The sequence below is a fragment of the Nyctibius grandis genome, chromosome 4 (genome assembly GCF_013368605.1).
Source record: "Nyctibius grandis isolate bNycGra1 chromosome 4, bNycGra1.pri, whole genome shotgun sequence".
NCBI lineage: Eukaryota > Metazoa > Chordata > Aves > Nyctibiiformes > Nyctibiidae > Nyctibius > Nyctibius grandis.
Window position 1 is genome coordinate 34,895,606 of NC_090661.1, and position 26,097 is coordinate 34,921,702.

General features: G+C 44.1%; 3 protein-coding genes across 4 annotated transcripts in view; 1 reads left to right on the forward strand and 2 right to left on the reverse strand.

Annotated features, from left to right (window-relative positions):
• Window positions 1-8,485, reverse strand: part of ZFYVE26 (zinc finger FYVE-type containing 26) — a 55,750-nt gene extending 47,265 nt beyond the window's left edge. Inside the window, exons 1-7 of the mRNA XM_068400164.1 lie at window positions 8,399-8,485; window positions 7,723-7,935; window positions 6,159-6,237; window positions 5,228-5,317; window positions 2,744-3,296; window positions 1,249-1,379; window positions 222-386 (exon numbers count right to left, since the gene is read on the reverse strand). Coding sequence (XP_068256265.1) covers window positions 222-386; window positions 1,249-1,379; window positions 2,744-3,296; window positions 5,228-5,317; window positions 6,159-6,237; window positions 7,723-7,907 — 1,203 coding nt within the window. The 5' untranslated portion in view covers window positions 7,908-7,935; window positions 8,399-8,485. The remainder of the gene's footprint in view (window positions 1-221; window positions 387-1,248; window positions 1,380-2,743; window positions 3,297-5,227; window positions 5,318-6,158; window positions 6,238-7,722; window positions 7,936-8,398) is intronic.
• A 929-nt stretch (window positions 8,486-9,414) lies between these two features.
• Window positions 9,415-14,191, forward strand: LOC137662778 (galectin-related protein A-like). 2 transcript variants are annotated; one of them, XM_068399468.1, is made up of 5 exons: window positions 9,415-9,538; window positions 11,890-11,978; window positions 12,765-12,939; window positions 13,309-13,493; window positions 14,017-14,191. In XM_068399468.1, exons 1-4 carry the CDS (start codon window positions 9,515-9,517, stop codon window positions 13,450-13,452), a joined length of 432 nt encoding a protein of 143 aa, XP_068255569.1. In that variant the 5' UTR covers window positions 9,415-9,514; the 3' UTR covers window positions 13,453-13,493; window positions 14,017-14,191. The 2 variants fall into 2 exon arrangements, with proteins under 2 accessions (XP_068255569.1, XP_068255568.1); XM_068399467.1 differs by having other exon boundaries at window positions 13,309-14,191.
• A 1,223-nt stretch (window positions 14,192-15,414) lies between these two features.
• Window positions 15,415-25,490, reverse strand: PLEK2 (pleckstrin 2). Its single transcript, XM_068399758.1, has 9 exons — window positions 25,440-25,490; window positions 22,645-22,809; window positions 21,478-21,659; window positions 20,651-20,742; window positions 20,130-20,317; window positions 19,515-19,616; window positions 18,066-18,149; window positions 16,841-16,919; window positions 15,415-15,787 (listed from the first exon to the last, which is right to left on the reverse strand). The coding sequence occupies exons 1-9, from the start codon at window positions 25,488-25,490 to the stop codon at window positions 15,660-15,662; spliced, it is 1,071 nt and encodes a 356-aa protein (XP_068255859.1). The 3' UTR covers window positions 15,415-15,659.
• Between the last annotated feature and the right edge of the window lie 607 nt (window positions 25,491-26,097).

A 26,097-nucleotide genomic window follows, 5' to 3' on the forward strand; every position in this document is an offset into this window, starting at 1 on the left:
TTCATTTTGAGAAAGATAAACATTCTCACTGGAAACTCCCTGTTTTATTTCTTTATTGAAAGAAAATTCACAGTTCAGATTATCACAATTTGAGGTTTTTTTAAATCTTTTTTTGCAAGCCAGGAAAAAAATCCAATCAGAAACCCAACCAACAACTTAAGCAAACAAATTACATTATCTGGACTCAGACTGGGATACTGTCACTTGCTTTCTGATGATACCTGAGTTTTGTGAAGAGTCCATAGCAATGCTTTTGCTGATTCCAAGCTTTGGCAATGAGTCCATCCTAGCAAAACCAAGAGGCGGCTAAGGGGGTTGAATTCTCTCCTCAATAAGCTGTTCAGGCCTGAGTAGTCTTCTCTTTTCAGTAAAGTTAATGCAGTCACCTAGAAAACAAAAGGAAGAAGTATTTATCTTTCCAAAATGCAGAGAACCATAATGCCTAGCAGGTTATGTAAGCAAGTAGCCATGTCAATTTTAGCTTCGCTAAAATAGCGAAGTTCTGCATCTGGAACTTCCCTAAACTTGTATTTTCCAAGCCATCAGGTTACTCTTCAGTAACACTCTTATAAGGAAAAATCCATCATTTCAAAAGTTTACTACAGAGCCAACTCACACTCTCTCACTACATTATCTTTATGTTCTTTCTATTGGTTATGTCTCTGTCAAGGGCTCTATGTAAGAAATTTGAATCAGCATGTTATCTAGAAGTGGAAATATGTTCAACCTTAAGAACTCACACTTTAACAGTGACCATCTGCCTGTATTCTGTTTCTTCTATCTATATAAATACATTCAAATAATTTAATTCGTAACAGAGTATTTTTCATCAGGTCTTCATGCTCTGCAAAATACAAATTTTACCATGCAAACTCTTTGAAAAGTCTCACTGCCCCAAGTCTACCAGCATCAGAAAAGCAAAGCAACGAGTTCAAGGTCATGGGGTAAATCAAGTGGCATAGCCAACAAAATTACAAGCAGAACACAGGACTTCTTAAATCTGGAAGATCTAATCTTCAGTCTACATGCAGATGAGCTTTTCCAAAAATGTCACTGAATGCTTTGAGTTCATCATACAGCTGAAAGTAGGGCAGTTATTACCAGTTACCTCCTTGCTCCTTTAAGTCATGACCCCTAGTAAGCACTATTTGAATAGAAAATGCTTCTGTGCGCCACCGAGACACGTTCAATACAGGGACCGACTTTAGCCACCACTGGGTTTCCCTCTTAATGATTTTATGGCCGTACCAGAATCTGTTCCAGAAAGTGCTTGCTGCTGCTCAAGCAGTAGAAATAGGCTGTCTTCCAAGAAGCAGACTCTTTGGGATCTGAGAACAAACTCATCACAGTTCGCTCTGTATCCAGCTGGTCAGATGAACCTAAAAAATATCACAACAAGATCACCTCCCAGTACAGAGGGGTACCTTTGAAAGAAGCATAATTGGTGTTAATTTTAACTGAGAAACACTCAACATTTCCTCAAATACTAACCATCTGTTACATGTTAAGACTCTCAGTGTTACTGGGTAACAAGAAAACCAAGCAGAGAAATCTGACAGAAAATAAACAGGTCAGATAGGAAACCAGGAAACTGTCTGGACAGTTGTTAACATAGTTAACATAGCAAGAAACTGTTCAGCACACAGGTTGTTTGCTCAGGTCACACTGCCTTTCTTTCTCTAGTCATATACATCTTATATATATGTTGCATGAATTCTCACTTGTGCTCTAAGACGCTATGCTGCTTCGCAGCGCCTTAGCAAAGACTTTTCCAGCACAGGAACATCTCAGATCTGCGCGAAGTGAGAAATTAACTACTCCCAGTGAGAGTGAAGGTATCCATAGGTCCTTTTCTCTTCCCTCATGAGGGAACTAACTGTACTGCACTAACTGTAGTTATTATCAGAAATGCCAGAGTCTGCCACACCACATCAGCCTGAACTTCCCTTCAGCAATCCCTACGAGTGAAGTGAGGATAGAGGATACAAACCCCACTGACTTGCACCTCTGTAGAGAGGGGAGCAAAAGAGGGTAGGAATTCTAGCTTTTCCCTCCTTGAACGCTCACCTGACGCTTCCCTGACAAGAGCACAGGCACCAGTTGCCATTTAGCTTCAACTGAGATCCTCATCTAAATGTATCAGTCATAGGGAGCTAGGCAGAAGCTGTGAAGTTATAGCCAGTACAAAAACAACAGCTGGGCTCTGGCAAGCGAGCAGGTAATCAAACTGCATCTTTTTTCCAGCTAGGGTACCTGGCCCACTCCACATCTCCTTCCACTTCTAGAAGTTTTCTCTTCCAATATTAACGGGTTTGAACATTTTGGGATTACTGAGGCAGTTTAAATGTTATTGGCCTGAAATCGAACATCCTCCAACACAGGTGATACCAAGCTGGAGCTGAACCAGTAAAAACTTTATATACATATGGAGAGTCAATTTTCTATTTACAAGTAAGATCTTCAGAAGTAGAAATGCTGACCAGACTAAAATGGAGCACAACAAGGGGTGGTAAAGGAAGTGCTCACAAAAGAAGGCAGCATAGACTGCAGAAATGTAGGGACAGCCCTGGAGTTCCTATGCCAATTCATTGCTTCAAGTCATTTTAGCATCATTTACAACACTCCATGGCTTGTTAAGGCACCTTAGCAACAACACTGCCTGACTTCTTGACAACTTGCCTGTTTAATGACTCAATGGCTTTGATAAACAAGAAATTAAAACAAAGCAAAAAGTGAAACAAACCTTTTTGTATTGATTTTGACACCAGAAATTTTTCTCTTGTTCTTTCTACGAGAACACTGCTATACAAGTTTAACAGGCCATGGCTCTGTTTCCTCAGCATACAGCTTAGCAGCTTCTCCTCCTTGAGTGGGCTTCCCTCAGCCCAGCATACATCCAAGAGCTCCCTGAACAGGTGCCGTACTTCATCTGCCTGATGCTCCACCTCAAAAGTCACGATACTAAGAGCGGCATAAATTGTATCTACTAGTTCTCTTTGATCTAGTTCTGCTGAAATCTCAGAACTGCACTGAAGCCTCTGCAGAGATTTCAAGGAGTCATGAAGAAATTCAACAAAGATGTTTTGTAGCGAGAAATATTGCTGGAGCGAGGAGCTGTGTGCGCCTTGTTCCTCCTGGAAGAACTCCAGCAGGGCTTTCGCCCTCTGGGGAGCCCATAGCAAAAGCTTCCGGAGAGCTGAAACAACATCCAAACTGAATCTGTGAGAACAGCCATCTCTTCTTTTCCTGTCAGTGATGTGCTTGTTCTGGGTGCACTCAAATGCTTCAAATAGCTCCTGGTAGGGAAATAATAAAAGAGAAAGCCTTTCAGACTCCATTAAAAATATGAAATAAATTATTTAAAAAATAGGAGAAACTTGAAAGCAAGAAGATAAATCAATTTGGAAACATATTACCTGGGAAACACATTAATAATGGTCCACCTTGTCCAATATCCTTCCTAGAAGAGTGGATATGCCTGAATAAGTAACAAAATCTAAAGAATCCTATAACACACAATTACACTACAGGGGCCATGTGCTCATAAACAAGGTATCTTAGTTCACAGGCAGCTCCTATGGGATGGCTGAAGCACTACTGTATTCTACCTCTTAGCAATATATCAATGTGTCTATATCTTCATAAGTCAGTAAAAGCATGATGATTAGGGTCCAGCCTTTTTTTTTTTTAAATCCTCCTTTTCCAGATTCATATCATCTATCTACCAACTGCATCATCCTCATCAACACTAATTTTTCAAACTTGGTTAAAACTGCCCAACAGATTCAGAAGCCATCTCACAGACGTCTGTCTTAAGCAACAATAACTTTTCTTGCTAACAGAAGCAAACCTACAATTCCAGAACTAGGAAGGGAAAAACAAACAAGCAAAAATAACCCCAATTAGCTCTCCCAATAGGGGTGGGAAGGTGAGGGACAACCCAGTTGAATAGCAACTAAGCAGCACTTGTGGCACTTCTGGAACTACGTGTGTGCTGTCCTTGGCTAGAAGAGACAACTCAGGGAATATGGAGGGGAGAGGTGGTTGGTGTTCACAAAAAATGAGAATATTAGCAGTAGAAGACAAGTCCACAGCATCCTTTTATTTATTTGCTGGATCAGAACATAACTCTACCTACTAACATGCCTTTGACAGTAATTGTGACAAAGATATGAGGTTGCTGAATCTCCTATCTCTGTGCAACACTGCAGATAATGGTGGAATCTTTCATGACCTTGGAGGCTGGATGGCAATGTACACAGCCTTCATTAGTCATTAACAGACTTCAAGCAGATTTATTTTAATCAACAGCCAAGTTTATCCTGCTTGCTTTCATTCTGTAATTGCTAATTCTGTATCCTCATAGAAATTTTGAACACCTTTTCCTTATTCATACATAAAAGCTGCAAACAGCCTCTGAATAATTTTTAATTTTCCTCTCAAAAAGGCAAACAAAAAAAATTCTCTTAAGAATTAGAACCTATAAGACTAGAAGCAACATCTGAGGACATTCCACACACCACGTCAGATCTAATTCTGTGGTAATCAACACCAAATTAGGACATTTCTACAGTTAGTAACTCTCCTGAATTTCTGCCCTATACTTGCTTTTGCTACTAATCCATCTGTGCATATTTCCATGCATTTCTCAAATAAATCAGTCTGCATGTATTAATTAATAATGGAAAAATGTGTCCTGGACCTCCGGGCACACCTCATACCATTATCAAATAACGTCACTAATAACAGCACAGCACCCATAACCTTCCTGGAAGGGGGTAAAGGGTGGCAGAGGAGATGAAAATCAAAATCTTAGGAGCAAGAAAAAGAAAACAGACGTACTTTTAAATGCGTTTGCTGACTATGGTTTATTTTGGCTCACAGTGGGTTTTAGCTTTATGATTACTAAAGACGTCTATAGATGTAAGACTGTTGCAAGTAGCTGCAGTCAGGACTGAAGTGTGTTAGAAAAGTGACGTAGAAAAGCTTGTTCCTCGCCTGCCTACAGCCTCCTCTCTAGCCAGAGAAATCACCTGCAGACACATTGGATTAACTTCAGAAAGGGATCTGAATTACAGTCTCTTTCAGTTGCCTAGAAGGTTAATAAACACATTAGTATCTCAGGCAGTCAAGTTTGCAGGAAGCATTAACTTTGATCCCCAAACCTGACAAAGCTGGACATTCTGCATAACTCACAAGAAGAAGTAGTGGATACTAAGTACCTCACCTTTAGAACTTCCTCAGAGATATCTTTCTGTAGTTCTTCCAAGAACAATAAAAATTCAGTTTCTCTCTGAAGAACAACTGGAACAGTTTTCTGAAACAATATAAAAGAATGGGAAAGACGTTAGCAAATAAAACTTTTATTTATGTACATTGTCATGTAAACCTGATCTTAGCTATTTCATTAACGTTTTGAGGCAGATTGAAATATCTCTCCAAAGATACCTAATTCCCAGTTAAGGGCTATTCCACAATTAGGTTCTGCTCCTGCACCAGTGGCTTCCATTTATCTATATATTTGGAAACAGAGACAAGTGTCACTTTGTCAGGAATTACAATTCCGTCAAGTAGAGACATCTTTCCTCAGAGGGTGAAGAAAAAATGTAAGTCTAAGTTGTGACAAGGACAAATGAATTTAAAAAAAAAAAAAACACACACCCGAGTGTACAAATTAAGAGGAAAAAATACTAGTTTCTCGTTTACTCATGAAACATACTGCACCCGTCTGTCTGAAAACAGCAATACAGCAAGCACATCCCTCACCACCTAAAGCTTATAAAGAATTGTCTGATGCCTGAGCTATTTCATCTTTAAGGTAAGAAAGGTGCTACGCAAGTGCAGAAGTCAATACACTCATGCTTTCCATTTACAGAAATGCTCAATGCTAAAAAGCCAATTTCTATTACCTAAACAAAAAAATAATCCCAATTTTTCTCTCCAGTGTGGGGAAGATGAACAGTTGTTTCTTGATAAGTTTGTTAAAAGCAAAAGCAATGTATCTCTCCAGCTACCTTGAGAACTTAATTCCATGAAACATGGGACAGCCTATAGTTTAAATAAGCAACTAGGCAGACATTTTGCACTTGGAAGTCAGCTATAAGTCAGAGCTGTAAGTCGCACTTGGGCACTTGGAAGTCAGCTAGATGTTTCTGTACCTGATTCCTGGCAAGCCATTTTTCCAGCACAAGAAGCCAAATCCATGCAGTTCTCCATGGGCTAGAATTCTCTCCACATCTACAAAAGCAATAAGCACATGCACTGGATTATACAAGGTCGTTCCCATCTCTAAGATCCTGGAAAACACTGTCAGAGGTCATTTTGATTTTTTTATTTCTTTGTGCAAGACAAAAAATAAAGATGACTAAATAGCTGAAGATGAGTCAGAGAGGAATAGAATGCACAGAAACCAGAATATTGGTACTACTTACACATTAACTCGGTGATTTCTGCTGTGCAAATAATTGCTTTTAGATCTGCCAAATACCAACACTACTGCCCCAGTTCCTTGCTTCAAAACAATGAAATTTATTTCTGGTCTGAAGTTCAGTCTGCATAACCCTCTTTGAGCACTTCAGCAGATTTCTTTGAAATCTGACCACTTGCCAAACACTGCTACTTCCTGTTCTGTCTAGTTCTACCCCAAAAAACGAAACTAAGCTTTAGGTCACAGCAGCACAAGTGCAGCTCTATGTCCAAACTAAAAATGAACCATTGTACTAGGAACACTTCTAATTTCCATCGGCTTTTCATGTGCTCCAATACTTATACACACATTCCAAAACCTACAGAGTCAGGGAACATATTCAGTACTGTCAAAGGGACTAGGAAAAGGAAAAAGCACAAGACAGTTTATTGGCCTTTAAAAATCTTAGCACTGCTAACTAAAGCCTTTAGATGTGAGAGTCCAACGATCAAAGACAAAAAGATCAAAAATGCTTATGCCTCACGTAGTCATGAGCGAAATTCATCTAACCATGTGCACACCTTCCTCCAGACTCCTTTAATTGCTGTCAGTGTAAACTGGTTCTTAGAATCTTTACCAGACTGTTGCACAGATTTTAATGTGAAGAAGTATGATAATCTGCTTGGAGAGGGGGAACACCAATGTTCCCTGAAGTGGTAGAAAGTCACCCTCATATGCACCTACCTGAAAAGCAGAGATCAAAACTAACCAGGATTGAGTAAAACCAACTCTATTTCAAAATCCAGTGCAAGAGAAATAAGAAATCAATAGCATAATCTGAATTTTTTAGAGTTTAAATTTTTAGAAATTCAAAGGTCTTTCAAGAGCTGGAAACAAGGGAACATTTTAAATAACTACAGTGATGACCTTGGTGGTTCCATTTCTAAATTAACCCAAGCTCAGTGTCAAAGGAATGTAATTTCAGGAGATGTTCCGTCTTCTTAGCTTCAGTCAAATCTAACAAAATCAGTTCTGAAATGCTTCCAAATAGTTTTAAGCTTGTATCAATCACCATGCCAACTCCATAAATGAACATAGCTTGTTAGCCCAGTGGGCTGAGCAGCCTGCTAAGTGCTTGGGCAGTGGTAAGATATCAACGTTCAGCTAACAGCACATCTAAAAACATCCAAGACACTTTAGCACTGAAAGAAGTGCTATTTCCCAGACTCTACCATTCTCCCACAGTCACCACTAAACTAATTGCCCCTCCTCATTTCACACTCAAGCCTACTGAACCAAAACAGTACCTTACTTACCTTACCCCTATGGGACAAGCTACCAGAGCCTGAAGAATTTCTTCCACCGGGCCATCCCCGTGCCACTGGCTCAGCTGGGGCACACAGGCCTGCGCAAGCTCCCAGTCTCCATGCCGTACGCACTCACAGAAAAACCCAAAGAGCCGCTCCAGAGAAACCGCTTCTTCATTTCCAAAAGAATGCATCTTCCCAGAACGAGCAGGTGACCTGGGGCTGGGTGACACACGCGAAGCAGATGCCGTAAGGGCGCGATGGGGCACCACCCCACCCTTCGCACTGACAGCGCGCCCTGGGCAGGGTCAGGCGGAGCGCCAAGGCCAGGCTTCAGGGGGCTTCTTCCCACAGGGGCAGGGGCATAAGCCGCCGACAAGCACCGCGGGCTGACAACGCGGCTGCCGCTCGGCCACGACCGCCCCGCCGCGGGTGCGCCGCCCAGAGGAGCCCAGCCCAGCCCAGCGGCCCGCGGGTTGCTCCCACCGCTCCCCATCGCCCCCGGGCCGCCCGTCCCGGCGGGAGGGGTCTCTCTTTGGCGGGGGCGGCGGCGGCCGCCCGCCCCGGGTGGCGCGCTTTGCCGCGCCGCCGCCCGCGGCCTCGCCCTCCTCCGCAAGGTCCGGCCCGGCTCGGCTCGGCTCGGCTCGGCGGCCCCCGGGGCCCGTCCTGGCGCGGCCAGCATTACCTGGCGGGGCAGGACGCGGCCACCTCGGCGGCGCCGGGCTCTACTGCACCACCCCGGCAACATCACCCCTCGCCGCCGCCATCTTGGGCACCGCCTCAGCTGACCGCTCCGCCGGGTGGGCACGCGGGCAGACGCCCGCCCATTGGCCGAGCTAGGGCAAAATGTAAATAAACCGCCATTTTTGTTTGGGGCGCCTGATACCGCCTCAGGAACCCGGGCAGCACAAGCCTCGCCCCCCACGCTGACCACGCCCACTTCTGCCCACCGGCCCGCCCACCGGCCTCCTCTTACCACACACCAGCTCCGCCCCGTGCTCGGGCCTCTCATGGTTCTGATTGGCTTCCGTCCAAGCTCCGCCCCCTTTGCGCGGCGTGCGGCTCGCCCAGGCAGTGGCGGGGCCTGTGCGGAGGCGTAGGGCGGAGCAGTGACCCGTGGCGTGAAGCTCTGCGGGTCCTCTGTCAGCGGGGAGGCTGTATATAATTGTATTATATACACCTGTGTACACACATATAGAGAGACAGGTATACATATAGGGATACGTACATATATGTATGTGTGTTTATACTTACCCCTTGTATATGTGTATAACCCTATATGTATACCTCTCTCTCTATAGGTCTATATAGGGATATATATTATATACGTATACCCCTTTGAGAGAGAACAGAAATGGTATCAAAATAAATAAATGACGTGTTATTTATATGTATTACATACACAAACACAAAATGCTGTGCACAAGCACACATAATTTTAAATACTTATATTAAAATATATAGGTATGGATACAGATATAGCTACAGACATAGGCTTGCCAGGCACTCCTGTGTGGGGCGGCAGGGGTCTGCCCACCCTTGCAGTCCCCCTGCCCCCTCACCCACACCGGCTGTGTTACTTGTGACCCTTCCCGGTGGGACGAGGCACAGAGGGCCGTGACTCAGCTGCTCGGCTGGGTGGTGTCCAGCCGGTGTTTGGCAGAGATAAGCACCCCCCCACACACAACCCCAACATCCTCCCTTTATTCTGGGTTTTTTGTTTGTTTTTGTCCTGGCACACAAAACAGAAACTCCTCCTGCGACTGCTGTGGCGGAGGCAAGTGTAAGAGGCAGAACGGTGATGACAGAGGAGAGGCATCCCAAAGTAAGTGATCGAGTGAGTCCTCAGGGCTCCTGAACAGAAAATATGGGAAGGGGGCTATGTCTGTGTGCATGTGCTGGGACCCACCAATAAACCATGTAAGATGCCGCAGGAGCTTGTACTGTTACCTCCTACGGCATCCTGAGCGCTTTTCACCTGTACTGTCAGCTCAACGTCGGCAACGACATGGTGCGTGGGTAGTCATGCCTCTGAACTCATTTCAGCCATGCTGGACAAGCTGTAAGTGTTGAAACCATGTGGTCGTCATTCGATCTATTCAGTTCTGATTCCCCGTGCCTTTAACGACAGTGCTTACTATGGTGCAGCTCTGCGCAAGCAATTTCTCAACATTCACTTTCAATTTGGGGTATTATTTTGTATCTTCTCTCTTGTGTAGGCAAGGAAGGAGCTTTAGTGGAACACAGGACCTGTATGAGGATGACGTTCATTTAGCTTGGGACTTTTATGCTTATTACCCACTTTCTAATGGCTTTATCCAGTTTAAACTATCTCCTTACAGTCATACTCCTCACCTGAGGACCTGCTCCCTCCCGTGAGACATCTGAGGTCGTTGACGCTTTTCTTTTGTTACAAAGTTCAGAACATACCTGCTGGAGTCACCTGCCCACTTCTGCAAGGGTCAATGTACATTACTAACAATCAGCAGTAGTGCTGTGATCATTGAAGGTGTTTTTTAATTAATCTCTTCCAATATTGGCCTTGTTAGGAATTAGAGGTTTATTAATATATCTGTGAAGCTGTAAAGGATGTAAATATCAAAGTGGGAAAATAAATTGTTTAAGGTCATCTTAGCAGAAGATATAACTAGCATATTGAAATTAGGAAATGGAGTATAGGCAAAACGTTTTTCATCTTGAATTTTTGTTTCTGTTAAGGAAGCTGGCATTCAATAATTAAAAAATCTAACATTAGTTATATTTTCCAAAATTTAAAAATATGTATGAAATACCCGTAGAAACTTACACTTGAATGGAAGCCCGTTTGCTGTGAACAGAGTCTGTGGGTTTCCATGCTGATGTAGTGCTTCCCATAGTCAAAATACTAAACTATGCATATATTGTGCAGGTCTTCTAGCAAAACATGTCTGAATTTTTAACTTGGAACACTGGAACGATAAAGTGCTTTTTATCTAAAATAGGGTCTGCTGTGCATTGCCTTGGAACATTATCAGTGTTACGCAAATTGCTAATAACGCTTAGTGTTTTATAGCAGCTTCTTTCTAAGTGACTCTGTGTAGGGAGTGATTACATGCTACAGTGTAGTACTCTGGCATTTACATTTTAAAGCCATTTCTGAAACTGAAGCCTCAAAACATTCCTATCACTTGTATCCAAGCTCTTGCTTTTATTTTTCAATGTCAACCATCGCCTGTATTAGTTTCTCCACTGACCATTGAAGCTGTTAGACTATTACTTGGATCAAGTAAATGTAGCTCTGATCTTTGGGTGGAGTTTGCAACTACAGTTCTCTGTGAACGGGGCAAAAGCAGATCCACCGAGAAGCCATTTTCTGGCTTTGAAACGGTGATGGGGAGAGCTGTGTCTGGGATCAGCTGTGAGGACACGGTTGCGTTTCTGTCAAAATGCGGCAGTGGTGCAGCATCTATGCTGGCTTTGTGCTCTTATGGCAGAGGATGGAGGCTACCTGGCCCAGTGCAAAGCCTGCTGGTGTCAAGTTAGCCTACTGAAATCTGTTAATGAATTTGAGCTGGCAGAGTAAGTTCACACAGAGTCTGTGCTCTGCGTCATGCTGCCACAAAGCTTTTGATCTGCTGCATGGAGCGCTGTAACCAGATTTGTTGTGTCGTTAGACCATAGCAACCACCACAGGCTCGTCCCAGATGTGTCAGCTATCTGGGTCCTGTCACTTGTGAGTTGTGTGGGTCACCGCAGCCTCGGGGCTTGCAGAACCTGTTCTGGTCTTGGGGACCAGCGTCAGTCACCTGCAGTCAGTGGTGGCTGTCCCCAGATCCACCCGAGGCATGCCGTCAGGACCCTCAGTCATGCATGTCGGTCAGGTGGAGCACCCACAGCTGCCACCCATCTTCCTGGCAGCAGTTCTGGTCAGAAACTGCCCGCCCGAGCCGGCACTCCTGTCAGGCAGCCAACGCCTGGTTAGCAGCCTGTCGGTAATGGCGGCTCTCTTGCCCGCCTCAGGTACCAGAACTGACAGAATTTATACCAAAAGCACAACAATTTTAGGCCAGAAATATTTTTACATTCCTTTGTACGTGTAAAAATAAAATCAAGCTATATGAGGTGACCCAAGCAGCTGTTAAAGCCGGTTTACTCACGACTTGACCTACCGCAGCACATTTTCACGGTTCCCTGCAGGTGGAGCAGTATGTTGGAGAAATTAAAGGTGGCCTGAGACCAGCCATGAAACTCACCGTCATAGGGGTGGTACACTCCAACCCCAAGAGGTAGGTGAAGGTGCTGGTGGGGGCTTCACCCCGCAATAGGTGCTCCTACCTGTCTTCTAAATTCAAATGTTTTCTTGAAGGTCTGTGCTCTTCAGGAGGAAGAAAGTCATATAGATTTATAATTTATAGCTCTATTTAATTTTCCTGCTCTTATATTGAGATTAGAAGGGTGAGAAATAATTCACTGTTTAGACCTTCTGACAGCCCTGCCAGCATTTTCTACCCCTTGCCCTTATCTAAGGTGAACCGGACGGGGCGCATGAGGGGCATTTCTCCTCCAGGAAGAGGTGCAATTTTGAACCCCCATCTCGTTTGTCTGCTGGGAGCTGGAATCAATGCCATTTGAAAACCAGTGGTTTTGGCACAGGAGGTGCAGGTTCATTGCTGTGTTTAGTCTGGATGACAGCAACTGTGCTGTCATTACACTTTTTTGCATCTACAGTGATCAACTCCAGTGCAATCAATGCTGGTGAAGAGTTTTCCATAACGTCTTTTACGATACAAATTGGAATTGGCTCACCCACAAATGTGTTTGATTCCAGTCACAAGAGAGGTAAAGCAACATCAGAAGTCAGTAGCACCCTACCGGTAACCAGAGGAGAAACAAAGACCAGCCTGTTCTCATCCTTTTCCGCAGCTTTTAAGGCTGTGCACAGTCCCTGTAGGAGACCCATGTTTCAGTCTGATAAGAAATCAATAGCTGTCTCTAGTCTTTATAGGCTTCTGATGTGTTCACCGTGTCCCTCCACATTTCTGAAAGTCCCAGTCATCTAATTGTGTTTTCAGCTTTTCAGTGACTCTGCTCTGTGATCCAGTGGATGCAAACAAAGATGTTGGGCTGTTATTTACAGTTAACTTTAGTGACAAATCCATCACCCGAAATGCACGAATTGCTGGGAAATGGGGAAGAGAAGAGAAGACTATTCCCTACTTCCCATTTACGGCAGGTGACACATTTAAGGTAATTTTCGGGGTACTATGATTAGGGTGGGGAAAAGGGCAGAGAGAAAGGCTGAAGTGTATGTATATGACCACAAATATCTAACTATTGAAACTGAGAGGTTAACTAGTCTAGTATGGCACAGAGAGCAACAGTTCAAGCCCTGATGGGAGAGATCCATTCCTTTTTCTAGTCTTAGTGAGAGAACTTACTATAAGGAGCTTTACAGTATCATCTCAGCAGAGAGTAGGTTATTTATTAGGGGCATTTCAGAAGAACCGGTAGACTTTGTGCTTCACTATCCCCATCACATGGGGTTCTAAGTCCATGCTGGTGAAATCAGCTCTGCTGCTTGTCTTTAACACCATCTCCTGTCCTTTTCCATTGCAGATGGAGCTCTTATGTGAACACCAGCAAATACGAGTCTTGCTTGATGGACGGCAGCTCTGTGACTTCACTCACCGCATTCAGCCCCTGAACTTGGTGAAAGCTTTGCAGATCACAGGGGACATCAAGCTTACCAAAGTGGCTTGAAAAAAAGGAGACCACAATATCACCAGAGGACAGAGGCAAATGTACTTTCTCCTGTCTGAGAAATGTTTTACCTTTTTCCCCTGGCTGATTCTGGAGAGTGGGAACTGTATCTTTTTCATTTGCTGGTGTGTTTGAAACATACACTTTTTTTCTCATACACACTCAGCTATTGCAGAGCTGTGGCTGGTCCAGGTAAATCAGAGGGCCTTTGCCGATATACTCCCTTGGCCTCCCAAACTGCAAGATTTATGATGCTTTGCTGTATTTCACACCCTCATGTTCCCCTAACCCCCAGGCATACCAGCTGGTGGAGGTCAATCCTCTGTAGTGGGGTGTCTGTTACCCTTGTGACAAGAACTGAGCAGTATGCAGGTGGTGAGACTGAGAAAAGAGAAGCAGAAAATTTCCTTATAAGTGAATAAGGGAGTCTGGTAGGCCCCAGCAAGGCTCATGTTATCAGGAGAGAATTGCTTTTCCTGGAAGCTCTGCTCAGTCAGCACAAAGCCATTTGTGCTTCCCAGTACAGAGCAATAATTACCTTACCACCATTCCTGTTTCTTGCAGGTAGCATTCTCATGAACTGAAAGGTTTCAACAGCTGTGGATTTCAGAATCTTCTCTGGACCAGCCCTAGGAAATGGTGTAAATCTGTAGCTGAAATTGCATTGCCCATTCTTGTATCTAATTAAAACTGCACCTTTGCTGGCAAACTTCTTTACCAGCTCTGTTAAATATTTGAATGCACATGAGTGTTGTGTTGTTATTTCATTGCTGTAGGTTTAGAAAAAAAGTCCTAAATACCTGGCTATTCTAATACATATATAAGCATATATCATAGCTGCTGCCTTTGTCTCTGTTATGATTGGTTGGTTATAACACAGGATGAAGGGGAAAGTCTGTAGATGAAGAGACTTTTTTTTCAGTACATAACTTGGAGAACAAAAAATCTGCAAAGAGGTGGTTCTGTGGATAGAGGGCTATCAAATTCCTCTGTGACTTCAAGGAAGATATATAGCATGCTGTGTTCAGAGGGCTTTTGGAGGCTCTGCAGAGTCTGGCTCTCAGATACAGGTAGTCAGATAGCACGAGGAATTTTATGAAAATAGTAAATCAGCAGGCTGGTCGGGTGTTTTAGTCATCTCATACGTTCCATTCTACCCTCTGGTGTTGTGGAGAATGTCTCAGTTTCTATATAAATCTAAATTTACAGTGTATGAAACCATTATTTTCATATACTCAAACTGTCCTCTGAGAAAAATCACATATAAAGAGCACAGGAGATTCAAATGCACTGAACTTTTTTTAATATTTAATTATATCAAAGTCAAGTTTACTAGACAAATAATGGAAAAGTTAATGGCTTAAAATAGAAAAAGCAATAGTCAGAACTGCTATTAGAGTTCTCAGTCCCAATGGTGCTCCACATATATGGACTTATGGTGATAATCAGGAGGAAAAGTCTTGCTTTTATGGCTGAGTGATTGCTTCCAATATATTCAGCACCAGCGATTGTCTGGAATAACTGCCACTGGTCTGATTTGATACTCAGGATCCTATGGGCCATTACCAGCACAAGAATAATCTATATACTGGAGAGAAGGATCCTTTGGTCTTTTCCAGCCTAACAGAGAACCAAATGGTAGAGCAGACGGATGGACAGACAGACCCCTGGATTGTTTCACAATAGTGATTATCCTGGCAGCTGGATTGTGGCTTAGCACAAGACTCTTGTGGTATACCAAGAAAGGCAGCCTCAGACACCAGGACTGTTCATGACTTTCAGTCATTCAGTCTTAACTAGTTAGGTTTATGAGCCCCTTTATAAAGGGGAAAGGAGCAAGACATTTCTGCTCTAGGATAAAGCACAATCTGGATCTGTCAGATACAGACTGAATACTTGTACAAAACAATTATTTTCTTCCATCTTGGAATATTATATCTCATTGTTTCCTTGTAAAGCCCCATTTGTCTGTATCCACCTGTTGTCTTTTGTCTCTTGGTTAGATGGTCAGTTCTTGGTGGGGAATTATTCTGAATTTACATGACTCCTAGGCACCTAGGATGCTGGTCTGCGAGGAATTACTAGGTGCTGTGGCAATACAAATAACAAAAATAAACTATTTAAGGGAAAAATAACACTCGCAGACAATGAGAGCAGGAAACTTGGTCACAAATGTGACTTGTCATTTGGTATGGAGTCCACCTTACTCATGTCAGTGGTTTGATTGCCTCAATCCACTGTGCTCGCTCTGCCTTGGAGCTGGCCTGAATATAATAATGAATGTCATTTTTGGTGATGATTTTGAAGAGGTTGCCTTGCACATTGCCCTTCACTCCTGCAGAGAAAAAAAATATGACAGATCAGGAAGGTGCACAGAGAAATGCTTTGTGGCAGATATGAAGCTTCACAGAGAATAAAATTTAATTTTGTGAATTGGGGTGTTAGACCTTTCCATTTCATTATGGATAAGACATCTAAAGCTCTTGTGTCTTTGATTTTCCTTCTACAAAATAAAGTTATAGTACAGACACCCCTCTCATAGACTGTATGAAGTACTGTGTACTATGCTTCATGTATAAAATAGCCGCTGTTTAGATGGAGACTATCTAGATTCCAAGACCCTTACTTGAGTTATACAATGGAGGGATCAACTCCCTACCAGTTTGTGCAGTAGGTTAGATTTGCTCCTGCCCATCTTCAGGTTCCTCTTAGCAAGGAGCTCTGTTGTTCATCATGGCTCCCCCCCGGACTGTATCTTTTTCAGACTCTGTCTTTTGTCTTTAGAAAGATGCTCCCTATTTGAGATCCACACATTGTGCTTACTGTCATAAAATAAATGGCTTTAACAGCAGAAACACTTACCTGTGAGGCTGAGGTTCTAGACAAATGCCTAAGCTAAGCATATCCACTAGCAGAACTGGGTTTTGTATTGCTGTCTCTATGTCTCCCATACATTTGGGTTCTAGCAGATCAAAAAGGAAAAGGTAGTAGCAGAAGTAGAGAGGACACACAGAAAAGGGATGGCATCAGGGGATGCCTCAAGACTTTGAGTTAAACAACATCCAAAAAGAAGGCATTTACTCTTCGTTAACTCTGGAATATTAATCAGTGTCTTAGGACTGTCCCAGAGGTCATCTGACGGAGAAAAGCCCATAAAAAGGGGAACATCCAAGATATGTGGAAATAACGCTAAAAAGAATCCCCTCTGGTATGCACAACCCAGCAGTATGGGGATTTTTTGTGATATGCCTCTTCACTTGCTTGCAAGGGGAGAGGAAACGCCAGCCCATTTGTGCATAGAGACAGCCACACATACAAACCCACAGCCAACAACTCTATTGCTATGGCATAAATATGTATGTATGAAAGTTTAGAGGCTCGTCCTTACCTGCTGGGACTCCATTGTCCTCCAGAGCTGAGACAAGACAGCCACGAAGACAAAATCCACCTACTGGCCTGTTTTCTTCCTGCAAAGAAGGAAATGAGGCTTATCTGGAAAATATCGTCATTAGAATAATTTCCCAGAGCACATCAATTATTTTTATGAAGGTGGAGATATAATGCCAGTCTTTCCAGCTATGAAACATCCATGTCACAAGAGAAGTCAATTAGGACATGTAATTAAATGCATTACTATGTTATTTCAGTCTCAGATGTTTCTTTGATGTAGCAGGGAATGGTGGAGATCAATTAAAAGCACAAGGGTAGGCTAACAATCACACTTCAAACTTATCAATAACAACCCATATTAAAAAAACATATTTCTGCAAGTTTTTAGCTTGCTGATTTTCACTGTGGCTGTATGGGGAAAATTTGACCGTTTTCACTGGTAGTCTGGCTCTCTTGTCTGATCTTCAGGTTCTGCAGTTTGAGTTTATAGCATTACAAGGGCGAGTTGCAGTACAAAAATAACCCACAAAGAAAGAGGCAACAAAAAATGAACCAGCTCCATAAGCTCTTTTCACTGTTATGTTGTTTGTGTTTTCTTTAAAAGTCACATAAAGCATTTCTATACATGTTCTTTTAGCAAACTGTTGGGCTTTGTAGTACCCTATGCATCTGGGACTGATGGATCCACATGCCCTTCTGGGTTGCTCACATTGATTATCATATCCATTAAGATACATTCTACTATTCCCTGAGCAAGTTTAAAACTGAGTAGCAGAAATTCCTATAAATACTTTGGCATCCAGGAGACACTATACAATGTTGGAATAAGACCATAAAAAATCCCAGTAGCAGTAGGACCCTCAAGTGGTAGGATTTCAGCCCAGAAAGATCACAGCCCAGGAAGAATCCCTGCAGGAGCATGGTCCCAGACTGTGTGGGTACAGCAAAAGACCAGTCCCAAGAAGACTGCTGCCCCTCGGCTAAGGAAAAGGAATCTCACTGGGGAAAAGACAGGAGGGAAGATGCAGGGATAGAAAATCCCACAAGGGCATGAGGACAACCTCCCAGGGTAAGGCCAGAGAGGTCTCATTCCCTAGGAAATGGATAGAGGAACCCAGAAGGAGATTTGTGTGAGAGAAACATTTACAGCATAGTTGTATTTTCATTATAATATTTAGGTCTGTAGGAGGATTTCTGGGGGTAGTAACTCCCCACTCACGTACCTTAGTGGGGTCATAGTAATGCAAAAAAGCAGGATCAGCTCTCAAAACAAATCTCCTCACCTTCCAGTTTTTCCTCTTGTGCCCCTGCAAAACAGAAGAATTAAAGTTACCACCAGTAAATACCTCCTGTGATGGCCGTTTTCCTGCAGGCTGTAGGGGAGACCTAAACAGGTGCTGAAAAAAAGAGGTTTTGGAGCCAACAGAGAAAAATCTTTCCTGACATCTTAGTAACTCCCAGGCTTTTCTCCTCTCGCCCTTCCTTGTGCTGAGAACCAAGAAAGCAGAGTGACAGGACCAAGTGATTACATACCTGATTCCTGCTCTTAATTTCAGATTAAATACAGGTCTTGGATTAAAAACCCATGCTGTGCGTGCTCCAAGGGGGTTGTGTCAGGTCCTTTTGCAGCTCTTCCCTCTTTCCCCTCCACCCCTCTCAGCTACTGATGGTGCAGGGCAGCACTGCAGTCCTGTGCCAGGCCCTGAGAGCAGCCCCCTGGCTCCTGCAGGTTTGGTGCTGGGGCTCAGGGCCAGCCTAGGGCTGGGGCTGCTGGGGGCTGCCCCTTACTGCTGCTGACCATGGGGAGAGGCTCCTGGGCAGCTCTCACGTCCTGTGGTGATGGGGGGGCTGCCCTGCCAGCCCTATGGGGATTCCCCAGCAGCTTCTGGCACTCAGTTCCTTGCCAGCCCTCGCTGCACCCTGGTAGCCGGAGGAGGGAGGGTTGGGGAGCATCTGATGATCCAGTTTGCACACAACGCAAATCGCAGCTCAGGGTACAAAGCTGCAGAGTAGAAATGTGGCCAGGTGGTGCAGGTAGGGTTCTCTCTGCAAATGGCTGCGTTATGCTTTGAAACAGTGTGATTGATCCTCATCTTGTTCGTAGCTAGGGTAAGAAACTACATCTTGCAGACTAAAGGTGGGATCCTGTACACAATTACTGCCAAAAGGTAATTGTGCCCTAAGAAAACAGGTCTGACCACCACCAGAGCATCCACGTGTATGTGAGTGACTGTCTACAGGTAAATGTCCACTTCATGCAAAAGTCAATCTACTCAGCTTTGAAATTTGTCTGTGGCCAGCAGAACATCATAGCTGGGATAGGCTGAACCAGAGGAACAGTGGATCTGCCTGGAAGTGAATGTAACACCGCTGGTGGGATTTGGAGTTTGTGTGGGACTTTTGCTTTTGATACTACTTTATACCTTTCAGTATACACTCAATATATACAGAATATCCAGTTAATCCTGCCTGAGCAGCAAGTTCCATAGCTCACTTCTTTATAACTGGATACTCTTCACCACATGATCTCTGATAGTAGTACTGACAGGCAAGTTAACTCAGCTGGCCACAGCTCTCCAGCCATGCTCATATAAATCACATTTACTCTCTAGGAAGCCCTAAGAGCTGTCATTTTTCTTGTTTCCCAGTGAAGGTTCAAAGACTGTATTTACCTGTTTCACTAAGAATCCTTGCTTCACAATTGTGCCGCTTAATTCAGAGATGTTAAATTGTAGCTCTTCCTTGGAACTGATATTTTTCTTATTGCTTTCAGCCTGCAAATAGAGAAAAGATGGTTCCACTTTTCTTTTTAATTTAAACACACTTTTAAGTACAAAGTTCTGCATTTTATTTTCCTTGAGCTGTTTTTAGCTCGTATTTCCCGAGTAAATTCTACTCCGTAGCCCTGCTGCTCAGCGTTGTAGGTCCGAGATTTACAAGCAACAAATTACAGCTCTAAAGCCTACACGCGCACTGTGGCCTTGAGTTTTAGCATAACTACAGCATGACCTCCGTTAAATGCAGACACAGCACTGCACCTGAGGGACACACCCCTTTTAATACCTAATTATGTCATTTGTAGATCCCTCCATATCCATCTAGCTATTTGTCTCCAGCAGAAGTGCAAGTGTTAGCACTATTAAAAGCCTAGAGCTGCTCCTTCTGTGTTTACTTTCATAGCCCGCATATTTTGCCTTTGGTTGTATGCTGTGCACGTCCCCTTTACCACTGCCTCAAATCAAGTGAGGGGCAGAGGAAGTGCCTCTGTTGGCAGCTGCATCACTTACAAACATGTACAGTGCAGTGGAGTCGTCAAGGAACTGCTCAGAGAGGTTGCTGTAGCGCATGGCCTCAGTGCTGCGGGCTCCCACGGGCTTGACGAAGTTCTCCTCCATCAGCATGGATGCCAAGGTGACGGCCTCGAATCGTGACACAGCAAAGCTATTGGATATGAGCCAGTCCACCAGGGCAGAACCTGCAGGGAGAAAGGCAGCTCTCATACCAAGACAATATGCTCTTCCAAGGCGAGACAGATGGTCTCCTGCCACACAGGTCTTCATTTGCTGAAACATTTCGGCACCATCACAAAGACTGTCAACGAAGTACAATGTTGACCAAAAGTGTGGGGTCCTACGTGTGCTTCCACATATCCAAAGAGCAAGAGAGAAAGTTGTCGGAGAGCTTGGCTGCACCACTACTTTCCACCGGGCCACGACTGATCCCACCATGAAGGCAGTACAGTAGCTCCCTTGTCTCTTCAACATGGCGTGTCAGATGTGAGGAAGCTCTTTGTCCGCAGCAGGTGTACCTGTGAAGGTCTCTTTGTATCTGTTGCCTTGCTCCAGGTTGCGGGTCAGCTTAATTCCAGTACTGCTGTCACACATTCTCTCCACTATGTGGCTGCAAAAGAGAACACAGGACAACGTTAGCAGAATAGAAGGACACGCAGAAATTGCCACATACTTCTGTCAGAGCCTAGGATGTCCTAATGACTACCAACATAAAGATGGGAAACAGCCTAGATACTCCCCCAGAAGTTTTGTCCTATGTATGGTATAGGAAAACTTTATTCTCCCAATAGCAGCACTAAACAAGATGCCTCACAAAGCATCTTTCAATTTAAAACACTTCAAACTGAGCTATAGTCAGCCTCCACTTACCTTCTCAACACAAATGAAATTAATGTCATTTTTCTATTTCTTAATCAATCCTCTGTTTCTTCTTGTTTAACATGATGCACCCTAAAAATCCTAGTCTGGATTCCGGCTATCAACTTTGAAAGCTCCCCAACATGGCATGAACAATGTCATCACTCAGTCTTTCCCTGGCATTACATCTTTTGAGGTAATACATCTACCCAATGAGAACCTTTGCAGCTGACTAGAAAAGTCTTTCAAGCCAGCAGTGAGGTGCCCATGCAGAATTCACATACTCCCAAAAAATGATGGTCAGGAAAAAGTGCATTCCTGTGCCCTGGCAAAAGTATGTGCAAACCCAGGGCAGAGCATCCACTTTAGAGGCTCCTGGCCTCACAGGAGCAGATCTGTGCAGAGCTTCCCTTGACCCTCTCCATCCATCAGCTCAGGTGCTTTGCAAACTACAGCAATAGCAGAAGGAGAAACCATATACACTTACTGGAGACTGATATTGTCTAGTAGTTTGAAGGAGTTCTTCATTCTGTGAAGCTCTTGTACCTGTACTGGGTGACCAGCATGAATAGCTCCAGTAATGTCCAAAGCCCAAGAGTCTCGCTCCTCCCTGGAGCAACATTCAAGGAAATAGTCTGTGTTGGTTTTTGTCTTTAGTTTGATGAGTAGCTGTGGAGAAACAAGTGCAAAGCAATAACATAATTTAGCTATTGTCCTCCACTTGCATTTTGCTTCTTTTGGCACAGCCCCAAAGTGATACAAATAAGTCAGATATGGCATCCCACCTGAGCAGTACGGAGCAATTCTTGACCAGAAGGATGGTGGGAACAACTCTGGCTTTTTTTTGGCTTCCTCCCCTCAGTCCCTGGGTTTTCAGTTCCAAGCATGATTGCATGCATGGAGCTTGTGGTACTTAAAAGAGAGCAGACCCGCCAGATACTGGATTACATAGGTGTGCTGCTGACTATGGAGCTTTTCACATCCAGATTTCTAGTTTCTCAACAACTACAAACTCTCACTAGGCTCTTTCTGCCATGAGAAGTACTGAAATAGTCAGCAACTTCCAGAGTCATTTCCCTTCTGGCCCCACTCAGAGGAAGTCTGCATTGCCGCTACCCATGGGTGAGCAGAGAAGCACAGGAGGCACTTTCCCTTCCAGAGCCCTCTTGCTGGAAACTTTCCACAGCAGTGAAGTCCCATTGGCAAAGGAAAAGGGAGTCTGATGTGGCTGCCCGGGAGCACCCCATGGACACAACCAGGGTTTAAGGCAACTACTAGAGATGATGTTTCTTTTTTTCCCCATCCTCTTCAGACTTTATTGAGCTGTTCGTGTCCTCCCTCCACACACTGTTGGACTGATGCATTTGCATTCATTCTTCCCACTGTGTGTGTGTGTGTGGTGGTTTGGTTTTTTTTTTTTAATGGCTGTGACTCAGATTTGGGCACAGGGAACAGCAAAGACACAATGAGGGAGTTTGTTTCATGTCCTGGTTACACTGCTAACAGCAGCTTGCTTTTGGCTGGGCCTAATTCTGGAAACACATACCCCAGTGATATGGTTGCAGTAATCAAAGAAGTCAGGAGGAGAGGAAAAGACTAGGGAGAAGTTAGAAAGTGAACATCATTGAGAAGGGATACATTTTTCCAGTCATACCGGTCTGTTCTCATATTCCAGGCATGGACAAGTAATAGTGCAGCCATCCAAAAGGATCCTGCCCTTTGGAGAAGGCTCCTTTTTGCCTCCTTCAATTTTGTAATACAGCAGCTTATCCTGAAGCAGAACGAACCATCTCACTTTCCAGTTACGAACAATATGTCCCTGGAAGGGAAGAAATCCACATAGCTGACTTTAACACAAGCATTGAGAAATGACAGTATTTTCTTTTTTTTTTTCTTTTTTTTCTTTTGGGTGAAAATACCGTAAACTAATAGGAAACTGTATGAAAAGAAACCCAAGAAGTCATCATGAATCCTGTTCTCCCTGAAATACACATTTTTAGTAACAAAATAGCACAACTCTATCACTATAAAATCACGGAGCAATAGAAAGGTGCTTTGCTCTTTCTCCAGCAAGGACATCTTTGCTGGCAAGAATTGTTTCCTGCAAAAGCTCACATGATTTATCTCAAAGAGCTGTCATATAGGTGCACACCTGCCTGCTGGCAGCACCAGGCAGGAACAGGGCTAAATCCGAAAATGTGTGAGGGCTCTTGGAGACAACCTCCTCCTCTCCAGTGACCCTGAGTGGTATTTGGTGTGTTTTGTTCTTTGTCATTCTGAGGTGGCTGTAGGTGCCAAGTGGTTTTGAGAGCGCTTTGCTGGATGAACCGGATTTTCCTTACTTCCCCTCTTACTGCTAATGAGTGATTTATTTCTATCCTACCTGCCTCCAATCTCCTGGGCTAAAACATTCCCTGTTCTACTGTTTCCTGCAAAGGAAATACACTTCTCAATGGCAAAAGACCGAATGAAGGCTGCTGTCAGATGCCTCCTGGGTTATACCAGAATACAGAAAAATCCTCTTCTTCCCCCGCTGTAAACAGCCCCCGGCTGTGTTTAGCCCAGCTGCACAGAAGAGAAAACAGAGGGAGGGCTGGCACCAACAGGCTCAGTCCTGCCTGATGGTGTCAGGTCCAGCTTCGCGGTGCAGGGAGCTGACGTGCATTTCTGCAGGCGATGGAGCATTACAGCCAGCAGGCAAAGCACTGGGTAGAGGAGGCTCTGACACCTGGGAGAGGGTGGGCACGGCTAGAAGAAAGGAACATGCAAGGTCCAGTTGTGGCAGGAATCAAAGCTCATTAATTCTCTATGAGTAAAGGGGAAAACCAGCAATTTCCAAGAAAAGGTGGGGTAATGAGTCTCTAAAATCCAAGGCACTTTAAATCTAATGTCTTCTAGTCTATAGTAAGTACAATTTATCTAACTTGGGTTTGTTCTCTCTTTCCCTTTGCCTTCTTCACTGTTTTTTCACCTGTTTTAAAGTCCCTTGACCACTTTTCCTGCGTATGTTCTTTGCTATGGCTCTTTTTTTCCCTTCTTGGAGATTTCCTGCCTTTCAGGAGGTTGCTTTACCTTTTTTCTTTATCTTTACTTGACTTTTACACTTTTACTTTATATTTATAACACATTACAACACATAATTCAGTCATTTATAATGAATTTAGATCACCTCCTTGCTTCTGCTCTCTTCTTAAGAAAACACTCTTTTTTTTACCTGATCCCACCCCTTCCTCATTTTTTCCTCGGGATCCCTTGTTCCCTTCTGCCTCAGTTTCGTTTAGTCATCTTCTTTGTGGTTTCTTTCCTATCAAACTGTGTATCATGGTGATGCTGTACAGACTGCTCGCAGTTACAGCACAGTGTGCTGCCGATAACCTGTTCCTCTCACACAGCTGGTGCCTTGGCTTCCCATCTTGAATTCACTAGTCACTTAAGAGCCACAAAATGAGAACCACAGCCCAGAGAGGAGAGCAGGAGCTGGGACTGCTCTGCCCTTGCTGCAGAAGGGAGGATGAGGAACAGCTTGGGCCATGCAGCACTTCTTCACCTAGAGCATGGCTTCATGTCGCAGGTGGCTGGCCAGGAGTCCTGCCAGGAGAGATCCTGACCAGGATTACCTTCATGTTAGCACCAGAAGCACTGCCACGTACTGTAGAAAAGCATTTCGCAAGGCGCGGCAAAGCTTTGAACAAACCTTTGAATCACATTTTTCTGTGTGCAATCAAGGACAGGGTCTTGGTACTAAAAGCAGCTTATGCCCCTTGCTAAGTTGCCCTGTTGTGTCTCAGCTATGGGAGACTTGGTCCTATAGGGAGAAGTGCTGGAAAGGCTGAAATCTGTGACACCATCTTTCAGCTCTTTTCTCCACATTTCAGCAAAAATTTTCTCACAGTGCAGCTTGAGGGGTGTGGAAAAAAGAAGTTATTTCAAACACATTTCTATGTACTGCTCTGATCCCCTTCAAAAAGGATAGTCTGTTCCCCATCCTATCATATGAAATGGGAAATCCTACTCAGCTGGGCTGCAAAAGAAGGCACAAATTATCTTAAGACACTGTCAAAACATCTTCCCCCTCTCCATCCTCCCATGGCCACTTCCACTGCTGCTGCATAGCTGGCAGGTATTATTTTATGCAAAGGCGTGCCCTAGGTGCAGACATACTGGCTGATACCTAAATGAGTAATCCCAATAGCTAATTCACTTTCCTCTGGATAAACACCAATATGGGGAAACTCGAGGGAGGGTAGGGAACACCTGAGGTTCATGCAGCTCCCCTGGCAGGCATCTGCACAAACGTGGAGGAGCTCCTTTCGCAGGAGAAGGCAGGAGCCCCTCAGACCCAGTGCTCAATGGGCTGCCTTGCCATGAGCCCTGGCTCAGTCCGGTCCTTGCTCGGCGGCTGCTTCCATATTTGAGCTGAACCACACGAAGGGGAACTGGAGCACTTACCCGTTTGACGAGGAAGCCTTCCTTCAGGACTCCAGCTGCTTCCTGCATCATGATCAGCTGGGAAGAGAGCTGAGCCCCCGTGGAGAAGTGCCCCAGCCCTGGCAGCCTGTCCCTCTGCACGCGATTTGTTTAAGCAAGCTCATTTTTCTTTGCTACCCTCCTCCTCCAACATGACGCACCCTCCCTTCCCTGTTTTTTTCTCCCTCTCTTCCTACCTATGAGACATTAGTTAAATAGTGAGCTGGCTCCGATACATTACTTGCCCTCCGGGAAGTAAAACAAAGAATCTAAAGGTCTAAAAAGGATCTCAAAAGACTTTCACAGAATTTAGGATAGCAAAAAAACACCGCTGAGTGAATTGGCTCATATAAGCTGCCACATGATGACAAATCAGGTATTGCATGGGAGGGAGAAGCTGAATTATAAAATCGCATCCCTCAAAACTTCAGACTAATCAACTCTACCACTTAAAATTTCTCATCTAATAAACCCATCTCGTAGGGGTTCTACAGATCAGAATACCTTAAGTGTAACATACAGAATATTATGATTACAAGGAGACTTTTACAAGCCTTAAAATAATTTCTTTTGCTAGAAATTTATTTTACCAAAGAAGCCCCAAAGCACCTAAAAGCCCAGTCTACTTTCAGTGACCTCT